This window comes from Talpa occidentalis, unplaced genomic scaffold, assembly GCF_014898055.3.
Source record: "Talpa occidentalis isolate TD23 unplaced genomic scaffold, MPIMG_talOcc4v2.1 talOcc4.13, whole genome shotgun sequence".
NCBI lineage: Eukaryota > Metazoa > Chordata > Mammalia > Eulipotyphla > Talpidae > Talpa > Talpa occidentalis.
The window spans coordinates 15,915,841-15,942,232 of record NW_023601322.1 but is presented as its reverse complement, the minus strand read 5'-3'; the positions used below and the strand labels follow the sequence as shown (position 1 = coordinate 15,942,232).

Below are 26,392 nucleotides of genomic sequence, written 5' to 3'. Positions count from 1 at the left end.
AGTTCAATCCCCAGCCGGCCAGGTAGCAACCCACATGGCGCAGCAGACCTCTCCTGACTTGCCCGCTGCTACCCTCAGCAGTGTATTTCAGTCAGTCTGCCTGTTCTGTTCCCCGCTTTGTCTCTGGTGGATCCTCTCACCCCTGCACCTCTGGCCTGTACCCCAACTCTTGTGTGTATAAATAAGTAAATCTTTAAAAAAAATAAATGATCTGTTGCTGAAAGGCGGTGAGTGGAAATATTTAAGCTTTGCATGGCATTCCCAAATGCAATACAATCAGAATAATAAAATGAAGGGATGAGGATAAGGATGAGAAAAAGTAAGAGGAAGAAATACACTTATTAGTTCTACTTGAAGGATGTGAAATGATTCCCATGTTGAGAGAAAATGGGCTTTTGAATGTCTCAGAAGAATGATTAATTTTTTGACTCTTTCTACATCACTTGTCAAAGTATGCTTTGTGGACCTCTGATGTTGCTTGAGATACTTTTGGAAGATCTATGAGGTCAAATCTATTTTAATGATAGTACTTTTATTCTTAAAGATTTATTTATATAAAAACTAGGGTACAGGCCAGAGGCACAGGAAAGTGAGAGGATTCACCAGAGACAGAGTGGGGAACAGAACAGGCAGACTGACTGAAATACACTGCTGAGGTCAGCAGCCGGCGAGACAGGAGAGGTCTGCTGCGCCATGTGGGATTCTTGCCAGCCGGGATAGAACTGGCACTACAGAGGCTACAGACAGCTTCACAGCGCGGCGCTCAATTGCCTGCATCACCAGGGAGGCCCGATAGTACTTTTTGTGTATGTGTTTTTTTACCATATTGACCTAAGAATATCTTTGATAGAGTAACAGTTGTTAATTTTATTAAATATCAGTCATTCAATACATTTTTTTAATGTTCTGTGTGAGAAAATGGGAAGGTTATCAAACTGGTTTTTGAGAGGTGAGCACTTTTGTCATCATTTTAATTTCAAGCTGATTTTTTTTAAATTCATGGAATACTATTTTTACTTGAAAGTACAATCAACAGAAAAACTGCAGCTATTCATATTTGGGTACTAGCTAGACTGTTTCTCAAAAATGAACGAAGTGAGCCCATCAGTTTTAGGAAAACAGTATTTGCAGCCAAGGATGAAATTCAAGAATTTAAGTTAAAATTAGAAATTCGGAAAATTTGTATTTGCCACTGGGAACTTGACAGCTTCACAGCATTAAAAGGCCTGTCTGATAGGATTGGTGGTGATAATAACATGTAAGATTTTTTCAATACTGTATAATTAAATGTGTCAATATTTGGAAGATGCACTGTATATACCAAATGACCATCGATTCAAGTGATGAAATCATGCATGGGTGAAGAGCTATTCAAACTGCAGCATAGTCCACGGGATTTTTATATGGTAGTGCAAAATATTCATTGAAATGTGTCAGATTCCACAATTACAGCTAACTTTCAAGAAACTATTAATTGAGTTTTGGAGTTGAAAAGATAATCTCTACGGGCCTCCCAGGTGGCGCAGCGGTAGAGCGCTGGGTTGCGAAGCTGCCCGCGGCCTCTGTGGCGCCGGTTCGATCCCCGGCTGCTCCCCGGCCACCGGAGGAGGGTCCCATATGGCGCGCAGACCTCTCCTGCCGCCCGCTGCTCCCCTCAGCGTACTTCGGTCCTTCTGCCTGCTCTGCTCCCCGCTCTGGCTCTGGTGAATTCTTTCACCCTCCCGCGCTTCTGACTGTACCCAGTGCCATGTATAAACAAAACAAACAAACAAACAAATAAATAAAAAAACATGCCTCTATTAAAAAAAAAAATCTTTAAAAAAAATAAAAAAAGAAAAGATTACAATTATCTGAAAACACTATCAAAAGAGGCCTCATTCCAACGACATCTGTTTGAGTCATATTGCGTTCATGTATTTCAAACAAATCAACATTTCAGAACAATCTAAATGCAAAAAATAACAAATCAGTTGTTTTTATTAAACAACTCATTTTTTAATTGAATGCCAATTGTTTACACCCTTGTTAGTGTTTCAGTGTTCTCCCTGCTCAGGTGTATCTCTGTAGCACTCCCCCCACTGAAGCACCCACACTTGTTTGTGCTCTCCTTGCTTTTCTTCCCCCTCCCCTGCTGGGTACCTCAGTTCTATGTAAAGTTTTAAGTGGTGTTTTTAGGGTACTTCATGAACATTATCATGCCATCTGCAAGTAATGATAGCTATACTTCTTTCCCAGCTTGTATACTTTGATATTCTTCTCTTGCCTGATTGCTCTGGCTGGGACTTGCAATACTGTGTTAAGTACCAGTGGTGCAAGCGGACATCCTAGTCTTGTACCAGATCTTTGTGGGAAAACTTTCAGATTTCACATTGAGAATGATAATAGGTGTAGGTTTATCATACATAGCCTTCATTATTTTGAGGATTTTTATCATAAATGGAGGTTAAATCTTATGAAATTTTTTCGCAGCCTCTATTGATGTGATCAAATGGTTTTTATCTTGCCTTTGTTGATAAGTGGTAAATTATGTTCGTTGATTTTCACATGTTAAGCCATCCTTGTATCTCTAGTATAAGACCTGTATGGTAATGCTATATAATCTTTGCATTCCAACTCTTCTCACTAATATTTTTTCTAGAATATGCAGTTTTTTGACATGATTTTTGATAAATTATGAATATTTACCAAATATATTTTAAAATCTTAGTTTTGATTTTTTTTATTTTTTTAAGATTGATTTTTTTATGGATACAAGAACTGGGGTACAGGCCAGAGGTGAGGGAGGGTGAGAAGATTCACCGGAGACAGAGTGGAGAACAGAACAGACAGACTGACTGAAATACACTGCTGAGGGGATCACCAGGAGAGGCAGGAGAGGTCTGCTGCACCATGTGGGTTTGCTCCCTGGGCAGCTGGGGATCGAACTTGTGCTGCAGAGGCTGCAGATAGCTTCATAGTGCTGTGCTTAACCCCTGCACCACCAGGGAGGGCCTTAGTTTTGATTTTTTAATATGATAGCTATTTATGGATATAATCTACATTAAAAAAAGCTCCCTGAAGTCCTCAATATTTTTTTTTCATTTTTATAACCTTGAATATAATGGTTCCTGAGACCAAAGACTTAGTGTTTCTTTGTCTACATATTCTTTTCTCCAAATGCTGGCAAGTGAGTCCTTTCCAAAGTGGATAACAGATTAAAATAGGCCAAATTTTCCATGAAAATGGTATGTGTGTATGAGAGAGAGAGCAAGCAAGCAAGATAACACAAGCAAGGAGAGCATAGCAATGACTACCAGATGCCTCTGCACTTTAATGCAACCTGTGGATGTCAGAGATTAGTATCACTGATGACTATATTATCTATTTTTTTTGGAGGGGGGGAATCCTGTTATTTATTTATTTTATATATATTTTACATCATTCTTCTTTTTTGTACAATATATGCTTTCTTCTCGCAGGTGTAGTGCCCATAAAACCCACCTCCAATTCACCTGTGCACCGTCACCATAGTCCCTCCTCCCTCTCCTGTTTGATCGCTTTTCCTCCCCCTCCCATGCAGAATGTCTCTGATTTATATTTTCCTGTTAATTTTGTCTTAATTTATTATAACTTTTTTCTTGATATCTTGGTTCCCCTACATTCCCTGTTCCTTTTCTTTATTTACATCCCACCCTTCTGTTATCTGAGGCAGATTAGCTGCATTACCCCCAGGATGATGGTGGGATCAGGTCAGAGCATCAGGCTAACAGTTTCTACCCAAAGGGTAAAAAAAAAGCTAAACTAAGTTTTAGTTCAGATAAACCATGGCAGCTTGTAATGAATTTAGAAAAGTAAAAGTCATTCTGTAATTCTGTCTATTCATTTCCATGAGCCATACAGTAAAGAGGCCTGTTTTTGTAGTTTTCAGTATAACTTCATATTATGGGGAAAAAGTGACTTTTGAGGGTTTTATTTTAAATTTCCAACTGTTGTCCAAATTTGATTTCTGGAATCCACACTAGCATTGTCCTATCATTTTTATTTCAAAGTATAGAAGCACAGAAGTATCTGAAACATGAATAGTTTAAAGAGTAAAAATAGAGTGACGTGTGTACTGATTTCCCAATTTATGAAATGGAATATTACAAACTGGTACTTTGATGCCATTTCCTGTGATTAAAAATAAATCATGGTCATTAGTTTATGTTTTATTAGTTGAATAACTCCATTTGTGTCTGAATAGTTAGTGTCAATATTCCAAGAACAAAAATGATTTTTATGAGTAATTTCTAATTCATCATGGTTCCATTAAAATCAGTTAGATAAACCAAGCCACGACCTGGAATTTCTCTCTTTTCGAGGCTTTGTCATCTTTAATATTGCAGAACCTAGAGGGAAAACTTTTATTTATTGTTGATATTTGTTTAGAACTTGTTATTAATTCTTACAATTTCTTTGTTCTTTGTGCATTTTCATCCATTTTACAGCATCTTTACAGATAATATATATTGTTATAAAAAATATTTGGAAAGTACAAAATATCCAAAGATCAAAAGAAAAACACATCCATAATTCTATCACACAAAGATCACCTTGGTAATTGTATCTTCACCCTCCTATTTTCAACCTTAAACATACATTTTTGATATTCTTCTAAAAATGCACACAAAGGAGAAAAATAAACAGATACTAACTTTAATAATGTCTCTGTAAATCACCCAAATTATTCTAGTGGTACAAAAACACAAACCAAAAATCACACTAAGAAACAACAAAAAGTTACTTGGCATTTTAAATTAGTGGGATGGGTTTGTTTTCATTTTATATGCATGTCTCACTTACCTGTTTCTCATCGCTATCACTAAAACATTTAGTGAGTGAAACCATAATTTATTATCTCATAGAGTATGCAATTCATCTCAACAAAACCTCCTCTGCTGGTGTCACTTTGGCTGACTTGTGCATATTTGGCTGAGGTGGAAGGCTCAAGATGGCCCAACTTTCATGTCTGTAAGCTGACACTGTTTTATGGCTGGGAAATACAATTGTCCCCCATCTGCCCTATCATTCTCCACTTAGATTAACATCAGAAATTTTAAGACCATAATCTGTTGGTCAAAGAAGACACAAGGCTAGGCCACATTCAAATCATAGGGAAGCAGAACTTCAGTTATGGTTTGGAAGAAATAAAGTAATTTGTGGTCGTATTTAATCTATCACAATGTTGTGAACATAATACATATTTGTTATGGAAATTTCTATTCATTTTTGGGAACTTCTATAATATTAGAATTTATTACCTTAGATACTTGCAGAGAAAGATCTTTGGAGAAATGAAACCAGATTCTCTGCTTGAAAGATGACATTTTCATATGTATGACCATAGTCAAACTTGCATGCCTATAAAGCCACAAATGTAATAAACTTTACTGAAATGGATCATGTTGGAATTGAAGTTATTTGGAATATATATGTTCTGTCTAAGGATATTAGCAACAGATGCTTCCCATGTGGCAATATGAGCCCTTTGATGGCTGAACTACTGATATTTTAAGATAAAGATAAAATACCAGCAAGTTATTTTGTCTATCTTAATAAACTGATCCTAAAGTTTATATGGAAAGATGAGATAATCAAAATAGTGGAAACACAGAAGAATAAAGTCAGAGGCTTCACAGTGCCTGATGTCAAGTCACATTGCAAAGCTACAATAGTCAAGATGATATTTGCAGAATAATAGGGCGCTAGATCAATGGAACAAAGTAGTGTTCCCCAAAAATGACCCAAAGAGAGTCAACTGGCCTTTGACAAAGGAGCAAAACCAAGTTAGTGGAGAAAGGATTATTTTTAGTGATGCAAGATTTGACATGTACATGCAAACAAAGAATCTATATACAGACATTACAACTTCCACAAAAAATTAACTCAAAATTAAATGTAGAACACAAGGCTGTGAAAACTTCTAGAGGATAACACAGGAGAACATCTAGCTGATCCTGGGTGGACAATGAATTTTAGGCATAAAACCTATGTTATAATCCATGAAAGGAAAAAAATGATAAATAGGACTTTGTAAAAGTCAGATAAATTTCTGCTCTATAGAAGATAATATTAAAAAGATGAAAATGCTTACCACAGACTGAAAAAATTTTTCAGAACACACATCTGATAAAGAACTTGTATCTAAAATACACAAAAAAGATTTGAAACTCAACAGGAAAACCAACAAAGTAAATGATAGGAACAAGATCTGAATCAGACATCTCACCAAAGACAATATACATATATACAGAAGATATGCTGAATCTAAGTATATAAAATATGGTCAACAACATTTGTCATTGGGGAATTGCAGGTTACAACAATTACAATATACCACTGCACCAAATGCTAAGTGGTTAAGGAACATTAGCAACTCCCATTCATTGCTGATGGGAATGCAAAATTGTGGAGAGCCACTTTGGAAGACAGTTTGGGAGTTTCTTAGAAAGATAAATGTGATTTACCATACAATCTAGCAGAGGTGATCCAAGGTGAAATATTTTGTTCAGATAAAAATATGCACATGTACATTGATAAAAGCATTGTGCATAATTACCCAACACTGAAAGCAACTATCCTTCAATGAGTTAATGGAGTAACAAACTACTGTATATTTGTATAATGTAACAATACCCAATAATAAAAATGAATGAGCTATCAGACCACACACAAAAATGTCGAAGAATCCTAAATGCTTATTGCTAAGGTAAACAACATAAAATGTCTATACAATAATTCCAACTTTATGATATCCTGAAAAAGATACAACTATAGAAATAGTACAAAGACCAGTGATTACCTGGGTTTTGAGTTGGGGGCAGGGTATGAATAGGTGAAGCTCAAGGAAATTTACAGTAATGAAACTATTCTATATGATATGTAATCTTGGATATATGACATGCATTTATGGAAATCCATAGAACTGCATACAAAGAAGAGTGAACCTTAATGTACACTACATACTTTAATTAATGTTAATATCACCATTAATTTTAACAAATATACCAACATTAATGTAATGTGTTAAAAGAAGAAACAATGTCAGAGGATGGGGAAGTCCTATATGTGGACTCAATGCTATTTGCTCATTTTTTAAGAATTTAAAATATCATTTTGTGATGTATAATTTTGTTTGCTGATGAAGAATATATAGTAGTTAAAGTGTTGGCTTGTCCCAGGATAAAAAAGTAGTATATACATAGGTCTCAGGAAAATTTTCTTTTTGCTATAACATCAAATTAAGTAGATTTTACTTGGTGTTTTCTATAACTTGTATTATAGCATAGTATAGACACTGTATATAGCAGAAATATTTCTGCTGAGGAACAGGTGGTGAAATTAAAGCATTCATATGGCCAGACCTCCATTACAAAGACATCTATTTATAAATGCTCATTTTAGGACACACTGTCCATTTCAGGAAATTTATTTTTAAGCAATATTATCCTTTAAACCATTTTCATTTTATTTGCAAAGTCATTTTCAAGAAGGAAATTGAAACATACCACCAATAATTTTTAAACATTTGAGACATTTTTCTGCAATATTGGTTTAATAAGGATTAACACATTTTGCAAATGCATTCAATATTTTCATTGTGAAGAATATTTATTTTTGTTGCTGTAACCAGAAACAGATGTGAGAAGACTGAGAAAGTGTGAATCTATCTTTTTGCACACAAAGAGTACTTTAAATGACAGTTAGCTCTCTCAGCCATTAATTGGGGATTTCATATTCTTTTATTGACCAGTGAGCCACCCGTGCAGAGCTGGGTCAGGCCCAGGTAGACAGGCTGCAATATTAACATGGGTAGCCCTCTACTCTACATGACTTCCTCTCTCAGCATCTGTTGCCCATGTGATGACCTCAGTGGATGCAATCTGGCTTGTCAATTCTCTATCTGTCCTATCCTGATTTTAAGATTTCATTGCCCCATTTGCTCTGGGATTTTGTCTTATGTTTGCAAATTGACAGCTTACATGTTAATTCCACTTAATGCATTCAATTGCATGACAGAAATTTAGTCAGCAGTTCAGATCAGAGCATATTATCCTGACTGGGAAGATTTCCTCCAAGCCCACCTAATGCTAAGATAGTTGCTGATGTATCCCCTACATTAAAAGGTAGAAGGAAATATGTTAAAGAACTTTTTTTCTGACAATGTCAAGTGCTATACTAGGGTTTTGTGACTATTTTGCATATTCCAAATGAGTTCTTGTTTGAATGGAATGAGTTAAGTTGAAAAGGAACTGACTGCTTCAGTTATCTGCTAGCAAAAGTGGATAATGCTATATACACAGAACTAGAAAACACGCTGGATGAAATAGGAGGATGTAGAAGCTCCTTATCTTAGTTACAGCTCTAGGAACAATTTTATCCATTGGGATATTGTTAAAAATTGAAACTACACAGAAGACTTGGAAACATCCAGACTTAGTGGAAGGGCAGGATGACCACAGAGCAGGATATCTATGATACCAGCAGACCGGGTAAAGGAGAATCATGGAGCCTTCAGTGGCTTTCTTAGGCTTTTATTGAGCTTTACATGCATCACAGCAACCAGGTACCCAGCAGACAGGAGTACCAGGGGGCCAGGAGGCCGGCGGGCCTCCAAGCTCCCAGCAAGTCTTCACTCTGGGCTTCTCTGGCTTCTTTCTTCTCTTCTCTCTCCTGCCTCTCTCCTGCTTTTGCTTCTCTCTGTGACTATCTCAATATTCCTCCCATGGCCCACAGAAGTAAACAAGATACCTTGCAATAAGGTAATAACTACAGGTGCCCCATCAGGCAGGACAATCCTAATGGTGGGAGGGCAGAAAAACCTGAAAACCATTTACCCTACACTTAGCATTACAAAAACAAATGTTAGTGTAATTTCCTTTGTGAAGACAGCAGATATGTTCTCAGCAGCCGTATATTGCATTCCTTAGTACACGTATGTTATTCAACACAATTCAAACATGTTTATCTTAATTACCTACCTACAGAAGCAATAAGTAAAGCAGTTTAAATGCAAGCTATTTAAGTAGAAAAGATGGCAAGCAAACTGGTAACATCCAGAAACATTGCAGTTTTTCCCTCTGTCATCTACAAATAGAATATTCCTATGAAACCTTTCATCAATCAAAACGGCATAGCAAAGAGGTGACTCACCATTAACTTATATGGAAAAATTGTTTTAGCATTTTCAGATCCACAATTTGCCAAATAAAACCCTCAAAGCTAACATAACACAAATACACAGCCTGGATAAAGCGATCCCGGGATGGCAGGTGGTGCCATTCCTGCTGCTCAGTATGCACTGCCTCCGAAAAGGCAGCTGCAAAACAAATGCCGAACTCTGTGATCACTTTTCATTTTATGTCCTAAAAGTGACAGTCCTCTTCTAATCTCTTTTGGTTGGTGAAAACAGGTCCTAAGGTAGGTCTTTTGTAAAAGCAAAGTAGCTGAATGCAAAGTTTTGAAAGCAGAACATTTTCCCTGTAATGCCTTTTTTTTTTTTTTTTTTTTTTTGCAAATAACAAGTGAGCAAGACCTGTAGCTCATGTAAGACTTGTAGCCTCCAGCGTTGCCCTTTGCCTTACACTGTGATGTCATCAATAGTCAAGAATGTTCTTCAGGAGTTTAGAAAACCTAAATAAGGGACCAGGAAAAAGAATAACTATAATGAAGAAAAAATCAAAATCAACAAGCAATTATAAACCAGAGACACATTATGGGGTTAGGGGGAGTTAGGGATTAGAGGAGGGATTGGGGTCAAAATAAGGGGGGTGCAATTGTATGGGGAATATAACCAAGATGAAAATGCATACATTGTGCAAAAATGAAAAATGATGTAAGAAATATATACAAAAAAAAGAAAAAAGAATGTTCTTATAATACTAGAAACTGGGGATGGAAAAACTTTTAGGTATTATGTTTTTATTTATGTATTTTATTAGCATATTTTTTATTTTTCCCTCTTTCCTCTCGATCACAGCAAAGAAAATTGTTCAAGCTATATCATTTATCTTTGTAATGTTTTTCATAAAAGGTATGATCCTATATTTTCTTTTCACAGATCCAGGACTACATAGGCAGCTATATTTTCTGCAAAGACCGTCTAATGTCATAGCCATTGAAGGAAAAGATGCAGTGCTGGAGTGTTGTGTTTCTGGCTATCCTCCTCCGAGTTTTACCTGGTTACGAGGAGAGGAAGCCATCCAACTCAGGTATTACTAATTTTCCATTTTTTTCTGAGCTATGCGCTGCATTTATTTTCTCACTTGATGTAAGTGCCTAAAAATACTAGGAGTTTTAATTATAATTTAATATTTCCCTGAATTTTTGGCATTGTATAAAATATGAAAGATTTTACTCACTGAGATAAAAAGGTGGGGAACAGAGTCAAAATTCATTAAATTAGTTCTCAAAGGAAGCTTAGAAAACCAAACCAAAGTCACCTCTCAGATGGTTCTGCCCAAAGAGTGTTGAGCAAAAATACTTCGGAGGATCTCATTCTATGGAAGTACTAGCATGGAATATTAAAAAAAAAAAAAAATTTGAATTCCCAATGTCATTATAGGGTCTGTGCAATTTTTAAAACTCTCAATGTATCCCACACCATTGCTACTCTAACATATATTTAAATAACTAAATGAGGAGAGCTTGGCTGGCTTTGAATTACAGGACATTAATAATAGGACAAAGTTAAGAAGTAAACACTTAATATAATGGAACACTTAGTCTGAAACATTTGATTAAATGGATCTCACTTAAGAAATTAATTTCATTGATTTTGAGGGCCAGTATGCTTAGTTTTTTTAACACATTTATGTACTGTGGTGAGATACTTTCATGGAGAATAAGTTTATCTTTAAATTTCATCTACCATAAGTATGTATTTAACAATACATAATACAGTATCATAATATTTCTGAGAATATTAAAGCATATAAAAAATCTGGTTGCAACTTCAGCATGTTATTTTCTCTGGATGTAATAGACATTCTCGGTGCAGTGAGAGATGTGACTTTGCACAAAGATCACTAAATCTGATGTTAAGACACAGGACATTGACTTCCACCATAGGGAATCATTTTTCTGGAGCTTGTTGACTTCAAATCTACATTGAAAGAATTGCGCCAGATTCTAAGTTTCTTTTTATCTCTAGCTTTCTGAGTTTAATCTACTTTATTTAATTACTACCTATTGTCTTCCAGTGGTGGTAATCAATACATACCACATTATTAAACCCCCATAATACAGATACAGACTCTTTCCAAGTTTTGTAATTTGATCCTTTGTGAATTTCATTTAAACTTCTGAATAATTTGTCTGATTTGTTGTGATTATGGTATATGATGGGACAATGAAAATAAATGCCTGATAATATTTATGTCATTCTACTCTCTAATTCCATATGCCTATGCCTTACAGGTCCAAAAAGTATTCTTTGTTGGGTGGAAGCAACTTGCTTATCTCCAATGTGACAGATGATGACAGTGGAACTTACACCTGTGTTGTCACATATAAAAATGAGAATATTAGTGCCTCTGCAGAGCTCACCGTCTTGGGTAAGTTAATGGCTCGAGATGAGTTTACATTGTTCCCTTCAAAATATATTACTGTGACACTTTAAATGCTTATCACTGAAGTGCTTCCAATGTTTATTAGTGTGAAATTGCAGAGTTCCAGTGCTTGATAAATATCCTGGCTCTACTTTAATTAATTGCATAGGGGTTAAATGCAGTGTTTGAATTCTTGCTCATTAATTAAAATCCAGGTACATCACTCTAGTCTAGTTATTCCAGTGATACATCGGAAACTATCACAAATTATTATTTAACAATTGTGTTAAGTAAAAAGTGAGAGTTTCCAAAATGAATGAGGAAATTGTATGAAAGATTTGCACTCAGGTAGAAAACTCAGAAGTTATTTGAGAGGACAGGGTACCTGGCATTAAATTCAGATGTGCTGGTAAGGTTGTTTGGTTAATATGAAAAAACTGAAGATATTTGGTTGAAAGTGAACTATTAAAGTCAAATACATCCACGGAAAACTTTCATAGCAAGAATCTAATTTAAAGAAATTTAAGGGACATGGATGGGTTCATTTTATTCAGAAAGGCAAGGTCACTGCATCATTACAAATTAATGATTCTTATTTGTAGTAGGTACTCAAGCAGACACATATCTTACCATCTGCTCCCGATTTCTTTTACCAGTTTCATTTGAATTATACAGTTTGGAGAAAGTGGCTTAACATTTGAATTTCAATTGTTTTTCCCTGTAACAACAACAAAAATATTGCTTACCAGACTTTGGGTTTTTTCCTCTGGAATAAATCTTTTCCCTTTTAAAGAGTTCAGGAAAAATCACAGGCTCTTAAAACGTATTCAGTAGAAAAGAAAAGGTATGGTACACTGATTATATCTGCTAACATACCTCATAATATATCATGCCATCCATTTTGCTTTTTTGTCTTTAAAGTTTATTCAGAAAATGCTTTCATCTGTGAGTGGAGTAATAACTTCTGTGATGGGTTAGGCAATGGACTTGTTTGTTCTTTGATCCATAAATATTAAACTAAGAATAGCCAAAGAACCTTAATTCTTTGGTTTTAGAGGTGGCAGTTATTCTCACTAAAATATCAGCTGTCTTTAAAATGGCAACAATTTAATTTGCACGTATTTTATGTGGACATTTCTTGGTGAAACAAAGAAACAAAGAAAACTTTCACATTTATAACATCAAAATAGAGTAACACCAAATGGCAACCATAGGAATTCTCTTGAAATGTAAACATCACTGATTATAAAGCGAATGTAGATGTGAAATGAGCTGGAGTTTTTACTGATCATATGTAAACTTCTAATTGAAAATACTTGAGGTTAAATTTTATATCAAATTAATATACAATATTTTCACTTATAATGCTTTGTTGATATCTAAACCAATTGTGCATAAATTCTAATTTTGAGGATAAGTTAAATTAGCTTATATATATACATATATATTCTTATATGCCTATCCTTATTTGCATATATATCCATATATGTTCTCATATTCTTTTCTTTATGAAATGAATAAATTACTAGGAAATAATTATGTGCTATTTGACATATATAAATTCTATTCAGATATGAATGAGTAAAGAAAACACTGATGGTTTCCCCTACTGCAGGCTTCTTTTCTACACCCTAAGATAAATAATTTTGATAGTGGCATGCTTTAGTCCATAAATTACTCATGTTTCATTGAAGCATATATGCACACATGAAGTTTTATAGTTATAGGACATTAGAAGACTGATTTTCTTCTTATGACAGGTAATGTCTCTCTTATATCATTGCTAGTGAATCTTGACCAGTTTAAAAATAATATATTACATAAGCAGCATTTTCAATAATACATATGCATATGTAGATACATACATATCTATGATATACACACATTTTTTTAAGACTGTGTTTACTGAATGCTACAATGTGCACTATTTATTCTTCATGATATCCTCTGGGAAGTGTGTAGGCAGGACCCATTATATAACAGTGCTCTTGCATGCTCTAATTCTGTACCATCTGGAAAGAAACTGTAAAGCATAGGGTGACTCCAGTATCCCCTTTACTAAAAGTAAAGTTTAGTACGGGGTTTGTATATGCCTGAGGGACACACACCCAGCTGGCCCCTGGTATCTTGAACCAGGGCAGGCTACCACTTATCATAGACTTTCCCACTCCCTGGTGGTGATGGTAATCTAGAGTATTTGCTCTTTTAAGTCAGTTGTGATCCTGGGAGAAAAAGATAGGAGAAAGGGGTTCCTCTATACTTCCAAGCTTTTTAAATCATTTGTGTTATTTATTCAAGTTCTTATTCCCACCAAGAAATGGTGGATATTGAGAATGGGGGTAATGGTGATGACTTCAGGGGTCTTAGATGGGAGGACCCCACTCCACAATCCCCCAGGAGGAAAAGTCTGTTCTGAGGAAGAAGCAGTCACCATTCCCAGCCCCAACACTAGTTGTTACCACAATCCCATTTTACTTATGAGAACATCTAGGCACAGAATAAGTCACTGCCCCTAGATCTTGCAGTTCATGCAGAGGAGATCTAGGCCTCCAAGGCAGGAGTTCTGATTCAGGAATCCCAGACCTGATTGCAACAGTGTTGATCGTCTACTTTTTCTGAAGCTGACTTAGACTACATAAAGCAGGTTTGTGTGATACAATTGAGATGATTCTGAAATTTCAGTTTAGTTAATAATTGGCTATTCCTATAGTCACATCAAATAAGAAATGTGGAAACTACTATGATAATCTCAAGGTAGCAGAGAGAAAAGTTGGTAAAAGAGCAGGAACAAAGGGATAAAACTACTCTATGAGAATAAGTTCCAACAACCATAAAACATATAATAAATGTTCCTTTCAAATTAGTATTTTTGAATTTTTTGGTGATGCCGAGGAGTGGAATTACTCAGTTGTATCCATTTTCAATCTTCTGAGAAACATCCACGCTGCTTTCTGCAGTAGCTGGACCATTCTACTTTCTCACCAACAGTGTAGGAGGAAAATAATTTTTAAAATACTCAGCTGTATGTTGTGGATTTCAGGAACTCTACATAGGAAGAATAGCAATGAGGCTAACATGATGTGTGTGTGTGTGGATGTGTGTTTGTATATGTATTATGTATTACACATTGTTTATGGTACCAACTTCTTTTTCTCTGTGACTTCTGATTTTGTTGCCATTAGACCTACATTTTTTATTCTAAATGTACCATCCTACTTCCAAATCTAGTTAGAGGTTACAAATTAAATGTGTAAATTAGAAGAAATGTTAATTTTTTTTAAAAATGATAAAACTGCATTTATATCTTGGTTCATTTTATCCCTAAAGGAATCTTCTTGATAACTGGGTATACATTTTAAAGATTTCCCACAGATCTGATATGATTTAATTCAGGAGGTAGTTATAACACTGTTTTAATTATTCTACCCAGGCTTCAAAATGAATGTCAATAGAATAAAAATCTTTGATGTAGTTTTTGACTCTTCTGCTATAAAGTTAAGCACATCCTGAAGGACTTAGTTTATGTTGAAAATAGAATTTATTCCCTTTTTATTTAAAGTGAAAGATTAGGAGAAAAGAATATTATCAGTGTTATTCAAAGTTAGTTTTCATCATTTTTAGAATTTAAGCATAATTTAAATGCTTCATGAGATAAAATCCCACAAGAAACCCAAACTTGCACTTACAAGCTTTAATCATCCATTTAATCAGACTCTTATTTTGCCTTTCAACTCATGATCCTTTTCTTGCACGTAGACCATCTTTGAATGTGAGCTTGCATGAACAAACTGACTTTTCTACCAGGGGATAATTTCATATACAATAAAGTCAAAGAAATGTTGCTGTCGTCCTCAAAATTTTCAATATGCTTAAATGTAATTGAAAGCATTTATATTATAAAATGAAAATTGAAAATTCAATAATTAAATTTCTTAGAGAAATCTACACTAGATAAGATTAAGACAGCCTTTTCTAAAATAAAATGTAAACAAATGTGTGGATGTAGTCTTAATAATAACTCTTCCCAACCTATGAAAATAACCATCAATATAGTATCAGTGGGGCTATTTTGAGTGCATCCAATGCACTATGTTGTGGAAGGCTACACAACGTAACAAGGTTTGAATTCTGATTTTAATGGACTTGAAGTACAATTTCAAATCCATACTATCCTAATGGCTTCTGCATAAGATTTTTACCATATTGCCTGCTAACTTGGAAACTCTGAAGACATGAAGAGTTGATAATCTCCCCTCTCTCTTATAGGACAGGGCGGCATGAGGCATTGGTGGCTGGGCAGGTTCTGAAAAGAATCAGGCAAAGGAAATTTCTTGGAATACTGTTACCAGCTTAAATATGTTTTTATCAAAAATATGTTTAAATCACAGTACAGCGATTATTTTAGCACAAGACTAAGATACAGTATTATTTTCATTCTTATTTTTCAATTGCACAGCATTCTGGCTCAAGAATTATAGGCACTTTTTTGAACACACCCAACCTTTCCTCCATTGACCTATCCCCAGCTTCACGCACACCTCCATACATACAATCCTGACTATAGATTCAGGCAATTTGGCTCAGCTCAGTGTCTAATCTATGCAAAAATGCACACTTAAGAATGGAATTTGATCTTTAGCCAGTAAAGTACCCAACCTTGTATGAACACTGTACACTCTCCATATGCAACCAGAAGGAAATGAGTAGAAAGTTCACTCTTCAGTAGAAATCATTATGTCTAACTGTTGGTGAGAAAACAAAAATATTTTTGAACTTTGCAGAAAGCATTCTGGGATCCCTTTTAAAACAGTCTGTAGCAATATAAACAATATACTGTTAACATTTATTTTTGTGTGTAGCTTTTCTCAGCTGTTTGCCTCATTATCTTGCTAGAGAAATGTTGGCTAGAATTGACACAGACTGGCTTTGTAGGACAAAAGTAAGTCTACTATGTCAGCCCTTTGCACAAAATTGAACACTTGAAGCCAAATCTGAGTTCTCTGTCTCCTCTAGCACGTGGGTGGCTCATAAAGCTTTTCATGATGTTTGAGTTTAGATGAGGACTCCTAGGGGAACACCTCTAAGAAGTCCTTTGGGGCAGATGTTACCCCCTACTTGAGTCTTTTTGTTAAAATCTATCATTTGTAATGTAGTGGAATGGAAAAGGCCACAATAGTAGTTTATTTTCTTTTCAAAATACTTTTGAATAACAAAAAATGAAGGCTAACTGGGTATATAGTGGACTCACCAGTTACAGTTTCTGGCCCCAGAGAAAGAACTGGACCCCAGCATTATTACCAGTAAAGCAGCAACAAAGTGTTGACTACCTCCTCTTCTTCTCTTCTTTTTTTTTTTTTAAGATTTATTTATTTATGCATACAAGAGCTGGTGTACAGGCCATAGGTGCGGGGGCTGAGAGGATTCACTAAAGACAGTGGGAAACAGAATAGGCAGACTGACTGATATACACTGTTGAGGGGAGTAATGGGAGAGACTCTTAGATTTTTACCTTAAGAGCAATGGGAAAACATGGAAAATTTTTGAGTTGTGACTTACTAGCTGCTTCATCTTGGCAGTTATCTGGACATTTATTTGACTCTGTCCCTTCATTGGTAAAGACTGATCTTCCTCATAGTGTTACCAGCTACATCCAGTAGTTCCTTGAGAACCCACTCAAGAATGTAATGCAGATGCAACACTGAGTGGAGGTGAAAGCACCAGGATTTGTTGGGCATAAGAGCAAGGAACAGAGCTCCTGGGAGATGCCTTTAAAAGGAGACTGAACAGTTTTGTTTTTTATTATCAAGCAGGAGTGGTGGGCACATGCTTCAGTCGTGGGTAGAACCAGAGAAGTGCATTCTGGAAGTCTCCCAGGGGTGCAGACACAGTAGTACAACATGCTTTCTCATAGCTGCATGTTCAGAAAATGGAGGTCAACTGCTACCTGGAGGCAGGGATATTGATATCACAATCAGATCAGCCCCCAGTACTGTGGTCACCTTTGTCCTGCACATGCCTCATCATCTGCCTCTGACCAGTTTGGGCTCAGAGTTCTGCAGCTGCCTCCTTCCATTCCAGGATAAGCTAAAAAGAAACCTCAAGAATGCATAAGCTGCAAAAAAGTTACTGACAGAAACAGTAGATCAAAGGCATTTATGAGACAGGCGCTTCTGAGACCCCCGGGTGCTCTTGTCTCAGTAGAATCTGATGACTGTTTAGATGGCGAGAATTGGGAGAGGTAGATCTCAGGTTAGCAAGGCACAGCCTGGTATCATTTTGAAAATAAAGACAAATAAGATGTTCTAGCCATTATAAGAAGCCTGAAGTGTAATTGCAGAGATAAAGCAAAACCAAAATGAAGTGAGACAAAGTACCACAAATGTTGAACCATCCATGTGCCACTCTCTACATACAGTTTCTCTCGTCTATAAAATGTAAAAAAGCAACAACTGGTCTCCTCATGATTCTCATAAATGGTGGAGGAATCTTATAATGATGTCCTGATGATATACAAACATTTCTTTGGCAGTAATCTCTGGAAATATGGACAAAAATTAAGTTGTGGCATTAGAATGATATTAAATTTGTGAAACATTTTATATTTCACATGTTCTTCTGCACTTCCATAGCCAGCTGGTCATGCTGTCTTCACAGCTAGATTTTGAGAAAGTTAAAAACAGCTTTATTCATCTTGGCAACTCACACCATTATTTGTTCTCTGGCTCATCTGAGTTTTAAACATAAAAAATACAGTTGAATGTGCATTGTACCTATGTCATCTAACTTTCTGTCAAAATTGTTCATAAGCTCTCCATTGAAAGCTCAATTTCATTTTTTTTCTAGAGCACTATTGCATACTGAAAATTTTTCCCCAAATTCATATACTGAAGGTTTATTTTTTTGAAGATTTATTTATTTATGTATACAGGAGCTGTGTGTAGGCCATAGGTGTGGAGGAGTGAGAGGATTCAGCAGAGACAGAGTGGAGAGTAGAACGGGTGGATCAGCTGACATACACTGCTGAGGGGAGCAGTGGGTGAGACAGGAGAGGTCTGCTATATCATGTGGGTTAGCTCCCTGGGCAGAGATCTAACTCATACCGCAGTGGCTGGAGATAGCTTGATAGTGCTGCGTCTTAACCCCTTGCACCACCAGGGAGGCCCCATATACTGAAGTTGAAACCCCATCTGTCTGCATTTAGAGATAAGAACTTTCAGGAGATAATTAAGGTTAAATGAGGTCATGAGGCGAGACCTAATCCAGTCTAACTTGTGTCCTTGTAGAAGAGGACATCACATCAGTTTGCTTTCTCTCAGTGCACACACACAGAAAGCAGGACATGTAAGGGACACAGATACAGTGTCCCATCTGCCAGCCAAGAGGAGATGTCTTACCAGAAACCAACCTTGTTGACAGCTTCATCTTACCAAAAACCAACCTTGTTGACAGTTTCATCTTAGAATTCCAGTTTCTAGAACTACAAAAAAAAAATAATCTTTCTTGTCTAAATCACCCAGTCGGTGGTATTTTGTTATGACAGCCACGCATACTGTTACAGGGCAACCCCGCTCTAAAACGGGTTGCCTGACTATAGGTCCTCACCTGTGCACTTAAAAGGGACTTACACTGCAGGCACACACAAAAGGTTAACAAAGATTTATTTACAAGGGAAGGGGAATGAGGAAATGTACAAATCAGGGAGAAAAGAGGGAAATAAATTATTAAATGCATCCTACCTGTTCCGCTGATCTGGAATCCCAAATGACCCGCCGAGACCAAACCCACCTGGCCAAGAGCATGAGTCAAGTGCCCCCGACCCCACTAACAGGGCTGGTTTTTATTTACAAAGAGAGAAAATGGCTGCTTAACTCTGCCCTTAGATCCTTGCAACTTCCCTTTGGGGATCCTGGGAGCTGTAGTTCCCAGTGTAGTTGCCAGCTGGAGTGGGGCTGGCATCCACAAAGCCTGTATGGAATTCGCTCAGGACATTCTTTCCCCCTAACAATACTAATATAGCCACAGAGACAGTGGGTGTTCTGTGCATATAACAGGATTCTTGATCAGTTTTATTGAGACATGCCCCTCTTATAATAGAAATGCGTCAAAAGCCATTTATCAGTTTATATGATAGGTGAAGTGTGGCTGTAAGATCTTTATAAATTTAATGTTTCTTCATCTTGTTTATTTCTTCAATGTCGTTGTCATCTATTTAGTACTTCCTAAGTATAAGGTTGCTACAATTTAGATTTTACAGTTTTGAATGATCTACCCCAATTTTAATGTTTATTTCAAAGAAATTGTTTTATCTTTTCTAAATCAATTCTTACATATGCTCTATAAATCCAATTTACTACAAGCATTTAAATGTTCACACACCATCAAATCTCAGATGTGTTTACTAATGGAAGGAAACATGATAATTAAAAATTGATGACTTTGTAACTTTTTATTTTTTGATAATATTTTTACTGAATCATGTGATATTAGTTGATACTTTCTATAGAGGTATATTTGCCAAGTAGGGAATTGACACATCCATTTGTTTGGCAAGTAAGTAGCACCATTTATGGTGTTCAGTTATCACCTTTATAGACTTGCTGGGGCATCACCCATGTTGGATTTTAGGCCATAAGTCAAAAATAGTTATCATAAAATGTATTAATATAATTATCCTTCTATTTAATGTGTAACTCTTTGTTTGAACTCTGTTCTCCTGAATTTACAACATCACTGTTTCCTCCTGAGTAGCAGTCTGTAGGGTAAATGATTTTCAGGCTTTTCTGCCCTCCCACCGATAGGATTACATGCCTGATGGCAGGCACCTGCATTTGTTCCATTATTACAAGTTGTGTTGTTTACTTCTGTAGGCCATGCCTGCAGTATTGACATATTCTCCAAGAGAATCAAAGGCAGGAGAGAGAAGGATGGAACAGGTCAAAGAACCGCAGAGTGAAGACTTGCTGGTGCCTTGGAGGCCTTTCGGCCTCCTAGACCCTGGCACCCCTGCCTGCGTGTACTTGATTGCTGCACTACATGCAAAAAACTCAATAAAAGCCTGAAAAAGCCACCAAGGGCTCCAGGACTGTCTTTATCCTGTCTGCTAAAGTCATAGAGATCCAGCTCTGTGCCTTCCTGGCACTACACAGTCCTTAAATTCCATGTCTATTTGTAATTGGCTTTTATTAACAGGGACTCTGTAGTGCCAGGAAGGGCACTGAGCAGATTTTCTATGATCGGAGCAGACCGGGGTAAAGGAGAGTCCTGGGGCCCTTGGTGGATTTCTCAGGCTTTTATTTAGTTTTTGCATGTAATGCAGCAATCAGGTACATGCAGGCAGGAGTGCTGGGGGGCCAGGAGGCTGGTAGGCCTCCAAGCCCCCAGCAAGTCTTCACTCTGGGCTTCTCTTGTGTTCTTTTCCCCCTTCTCCCTGCTGCCTCTCTCCTGCCTCTGCTTCTCTTGGTGAATATCTCTCAATACTAGGTCATGGCCCACAGAAGTACACAACACAACTTATAACAATGTAACAAGTGCAGGTGCCCCATCAGGCAGAGCAATGCTAATGGCAGGAGGGCAGAAAAGCCTGAAAATCACTTACCCTACAGACTCCCTCCATCCAGTTTCTTTGCATGATTGTAGTAATAAAAGTAGTGCCTTGGGTAAGTTTACGTTGATTATTCTTCAGTAAATATTTGTCAAACATTTTGAAATCAGTCAAGTTTTTCCACATAGGAATATGATTCCAAACATAGGATACACATGCCTAATATAAAGCAAAAGTCAATTTAAAAAATGAAATATCATCTGTTAGGTGTTTTTCCCATTAATGTGCTGTTTTTTTAAAAGATTGATTTATCTATGCATACAAGCACTGGTGTGTAGGCCAGAGGTGCAGGGGGTGAGAGGATTTACCAGAGAGGGTGGGGAGCAGAACAGCAGCAGGTAAGACAGGAGAAGTCTGCTGCACCATGTAAGTTAGCTCCCTGATCGAACTCATGTTGCAGTGGTTGCTAATAACTTGATAGTGTTGTGTCTTTAAACCCCTGTCCCACCAGAGAGTCCCTAATGTCCTGGTTTCTTATGAGAGCTACTCTCCTCACCTGAGACCACAGCTGTCTCAAAAGGATGCAAATGTCTTGTCCAAAATAATTGAAATTAATTATTACGAAATTAATACATGCACACTTAATTGAATGTGTACATGTAATAGCAGAAGAAAAAGGATAAGTTTATGTTGTTAGTAATAAAATAAATTGGTATTAGAATTATAACCAGAAAATCTTAGTTGGATTAGTAGTATGATTTATTCTTTCTTTATTATTTGAAAGACCACTATGTGGCCCTCTTTTCTCTCCCTCTCTTCCATTAGAGTAAACAACTTGAACCATTTCTTGCATTTATCCTTGAGTTGGTTATGACTATTTTTTTTATTCTTTCTTGGACAGATAGGAAAGGAAATCAAGACCACAGAGGGAAAAGCAAAGACTATATACTAATTCAGAACATTAAAAAGGCAATCTAAGGCTATTATTTTAATTAGCCCTAACAATCTCAGCAAGGTGAATTGACCATCTGTGGTTCAGGAGCAGAAGAACTGCTGACAGTTGTGGAAAACTGCCCAAAAGGGCATTTCATGCCAAAGTTGTCTGAAGTACTAAACTACGCATTATCCCAGAAGGAGTTTGACTCTGTGATAGGACTCAAACAAAATTAGGCAAGAGTGTTGTAATTAAAGTTAGCAAGAGAATATCATTTGTGCTCGCCAATTTCAAGAGGGGAAAAAAGTATGGCATTTCTTTTTACACATTCTGAGGATTTTTTCTGGTTTATTAGTCCATATATTTAGACACTACCAATTCAGTAATTTTATATAGTAAGGTGTGGACTCATCTTTAGTATGATGTATTTGATCAGAACCACCAGATTGGAACTGATACTCATACACAGAAATTTATACCATAAGACCAAGTCTCCCACCATCTGGTGGCAGTGTACCTAAAAGCAAACCACCTTGAGATTTTTATTTATTTTTAAAGATATTAACTTTATACATAGAAGAACTGGGGTATAGGCCAGAGATGTGGCATGGGTGGTGAAAGGGTTCACCAGAGACAGAGTGGGGAGCAGAACAGGCAAATCTACTGAAATGTACTGCTAAGGGGAGCAGTGGGCAAGACAGGAGACTTCTGCTGTGCCATTTGTGGGTTAGCTCCCTGGCTGGGCATTGAACTCTGGCCTCAGTGGTAATAGCATGATAGTGCTGAGACTTAACCCTGATGCCACTAGGGACCCAAGAGTATACTTTTTAAAATAATAGAATCATTCAAGAATTTGGATTCTCTTTCTATACCATGCATTAGTTGTTGCATTTATTCATTCAACAAACGTGTGTTGAAAATGCAATAATTTTCTTGCCTAATTATTTTAAAACAATTCTATTGAGATAACATTCATTATAATTCATTTACTATACAACTTTGCATTCAAAATGTACAATTTAATGGTTTTCAGTATAATCACAATGTGCCAACACCATACTGACCACAGTCAATTTTAGAACACTTTTATAACCTCGAAAAGAAACCCCATACCCTTTAGATATTACTCCCTTCCTTCTGCCCTAAGCAAACACAAATCCACTTTCTATCTTTATAGATTTACTTTTCAAGACATTTCATACCCATGGAATCATAGAATATGTTGTCTTTGGTGATTGGTTTACAAAAAAAAATAACATAATATTTTCAGGGTTTATTCTTAAATATCAGTACTTCATCTCTTTAATGGTTGAATAATATCCCATGTATAGATATTCCTTGTTTTATTTATCAATTCAGTAGTTGACGGGCATTTGGATTGTCTACACCTTTGCATATTATGAATAGTTCTGCTATAAATATTCATGCACAAGTTTTTGTATGGGCATGCTTTCAGTTCTCAATTCTATGGTAACTCTATCTTTCATCTTCCAAGGAATTATCAGACTGTTTTCCAATGTGACTTTCTGTGTCTCTGCATCCTTGTCACCTTGTTATTGGCCAACTTTTTAGACTTTGGCCAGCCTAGGTGGTATTAGGTGGTATCTCATAGTGCTTGATTTGCATTTCCCTCGTTAGTAATAATGTTCAGTGCCTCTTCGTGGGCTTATTGATCTTTTGTGTTTCTTTCTATAGAAGGAACGTCTGTTCATATCATCTGACCATTTTTTTTAATATTTATTTTATTTTTATGCAAGAACTGGGGTACAGGCCAGATTCGTGGGAGGGTGAGAGGATTCACCAGAGAGAGAGTGGGGAACAGAACAGGCAGACTGATGGAATACACTGCTGAGGGGAGCAGCTGGCGGGACAGGAGAGGTCTGCTGTGCCATGTGGGTTTCTCCCTGCTCGGCCGGGAATCAAACTGGCACTGCAGAAGCTGAGGACAGCTTCACAGCGTGGTGCTCAACCACCTGCGCCACCAGGGGAGGACCTTGACCATTTTTAATTGAGTTTTACTTGACTTTTTATTATTTATTTGTGATAAATTTTTATGGACAGAGTTATATGGAGTGAGTGAGATTCATCACTTTCACAGGAACAGATAAAATGGAAAGTCACTCAAAAGAATTGCTAAGGACAATGTAAAGTCCTTGGATACTTGTGGAAAATTGTGTAGGTTACAGAGGCTGTTGTTTTTGGCTTTGTTGTTCTTTCAAACTGATGCTGCTTGGCTTGAAATTGATCTTTCTGTGCACTGCTCATGAATCACTAGATCCAACCTCCTCCCTTCCCCATGATTTCATAATGTCTTGTTAATTCTGCTAGTTGTACACACCGCATTGGTAAGGCACTTTCCCCTGACACTCACATAGGGAGTTGTAATCATGTAGAATTCAGATTTCTTTCTTAGGTGGATGGTTGGGTCCCTGATGTTTACTGACCCCAGTATCGTGTATACTAGTTAATAAGAACATACTAGTTGACATGAAGCATTTAGAAACCATGCATATTTTTCTCTCACTGAGTTGAATTTGGATTTTCATTCTGAATGTTGAATTTCAATATGTGAAAAAAAGACCTGTTTCATTCAGTTAGTTCCTGTGGCAAAAAGAAACTTTGTACACAAGGCTCAGACTTTAAATATTCTTTCTCCTGTCCATCCATATTTTTGTTGTTCAGAAAAGCAGGTCCATGCATAAAGTTTTAACTCACTAAAATTAAGACATGGCAAAATTGCCTACATTGCAATAGAAATATTTTGGTAGTTACTCCTTGTGAAATGCATTTTAAGTACAAGTTCAGTATGTGCAAAATGGACAATGATATACAGCAGCTACATATTCAGGAGAGACATCTGATAAAAATGCAGGCTAAAATTTCTTCTTTACCAACATTCCCCAAGCTGTAGTTTTATCTTTAGGTATTTTTAACAAATATATAAAAAGGAGATATACCAAAACAAAACAAAATCCCTTTGTGATTATGTCAGTTTGGAAAATGTTGGATCAGATAAAGTAAGTATATGCTACTGAACTTCTCAGAATCTCTAATAGAGTTAAAAAATACTGTGGGGAAATACTGCATGCAATTAGCAAAGGCTACAGAATAAAAACCTTTCTCCCCTGTGTTTGGAGACTGAAGGGGTGTAACAGAAGAATCTCTTGGTATCAGTAGTAACTGTAATAACGCTACACCAGTTTGGCTTATTGGTAGGTGTAGCTCACTGTACACAGTTCACTGGAAATTGCCCAGTCAGAAGGGGATCTCTGCCATGGTTAATGAATGTTTGCCAGATTTTTTATTATTGTAGTTCAGACCCATCACACATTCTGTAAGGATCAACAGGATGCCATTTAAATCACAGTCCAGTGCTTCCCCCCTGCTAAGGAAAAATAAATGATATTTCTGAGTTTGCATTCACTGCTTCTTTCGAGAACCAGCAAAGAAAATAATTAGCCCATGTGATTAAATTACATATTTCTGTTTTCTCTTGGTGTGTTCTTACTGACATTCGTGAAGTAGTTTGTGAATTCTACTGCTGAATGTTTAGGAATAATTCACGGTGCTTGGAAACAAAAGAAATTTCAAATGTGCTGGGGGATGTTTGGTTCGCGTCTGTATGTGTGTGTGATTCTTAAAGGGTGGTTAGCCAAATGGAAGTGGGCATGGTGCAGATAAAATTGTATTTCTCCTTTAGAATGATAATTTAGCTCGCAAAAATACCTCCTCGGGAATTAAGACTATGCATAGTCATTATGTAGATATATGCAGGCAGGTAGAGTAAGAGTCTGGAATTTTGAATTTTCCTTGTTTGAATTTTAAAGCAATAATAAAATAATAATGGATGAAATTCTGGCCCCAGGAGACGATATCAGTGAGTTTTTCTACTCAGTGCCTCTTCACCCCTTTGCTTACAAACAGGAACAAGTTAGTTCTCATTTTTTCACTTCCACTGCATGTCCCTTGGTTTTCTTTTCAGCAGAATGTTTTATGGACACTTTATGCTTATCAGTGTCTCCACTAAAATCAGGATCATTTGCATGATTATGACCCTCATCTTTCATTCTGTCCACACCTGCTTTTTCTATTCTCTTGCTCGTTTCCCTATTCTAACCTGTTCTAGTTCACACCTGAGTGTGTTACTGGGCAAGGGACCATGAACACATCACTCATTTTCTAAGCACTGTCTGTGCAATGAACCAATGATATGTAGCCTGCAGAGTTGTGATGAAGATTAGACTAAGCGAAATAATGTGTGTTCCATGCAGCTCCAGCAGTGCCTAGAATAAAGCATGCACTTGATATATGACATTGTTACCATTATTGTTATTATCCACAGGCATTTTA

At 36.7% G+C, this 26,392-nt stretch overlaps 1 protein-coding gene across 2 annotated transcripts in view; it reads left to right on the top strand.

The window, feature by feature from the left end:
• The window catches only part of DCC (DCC netrin 1 receptor), a 1,038,093-nt gene that overhangs the window by 502,565 nt on the left and 509,136 nt on the right, over positions 1-26,392 (top strand). For both annotated transcript variants that reach the window (XM_054694039.1, XM_054694040.1), the window contains exons 4-5: positions 10,079-10,229; positions 11,437-11,573. In XM_054694039.1, coding sequence (XP_054550014.1) covers positions 10,079-10,229; positions 11,437-11,573 — 288 coding nt within the window. The remainder of the gene's footprint in view (positions 1-10,078; positions 10,230-11,436; positions 11,574-26,392) is intronic.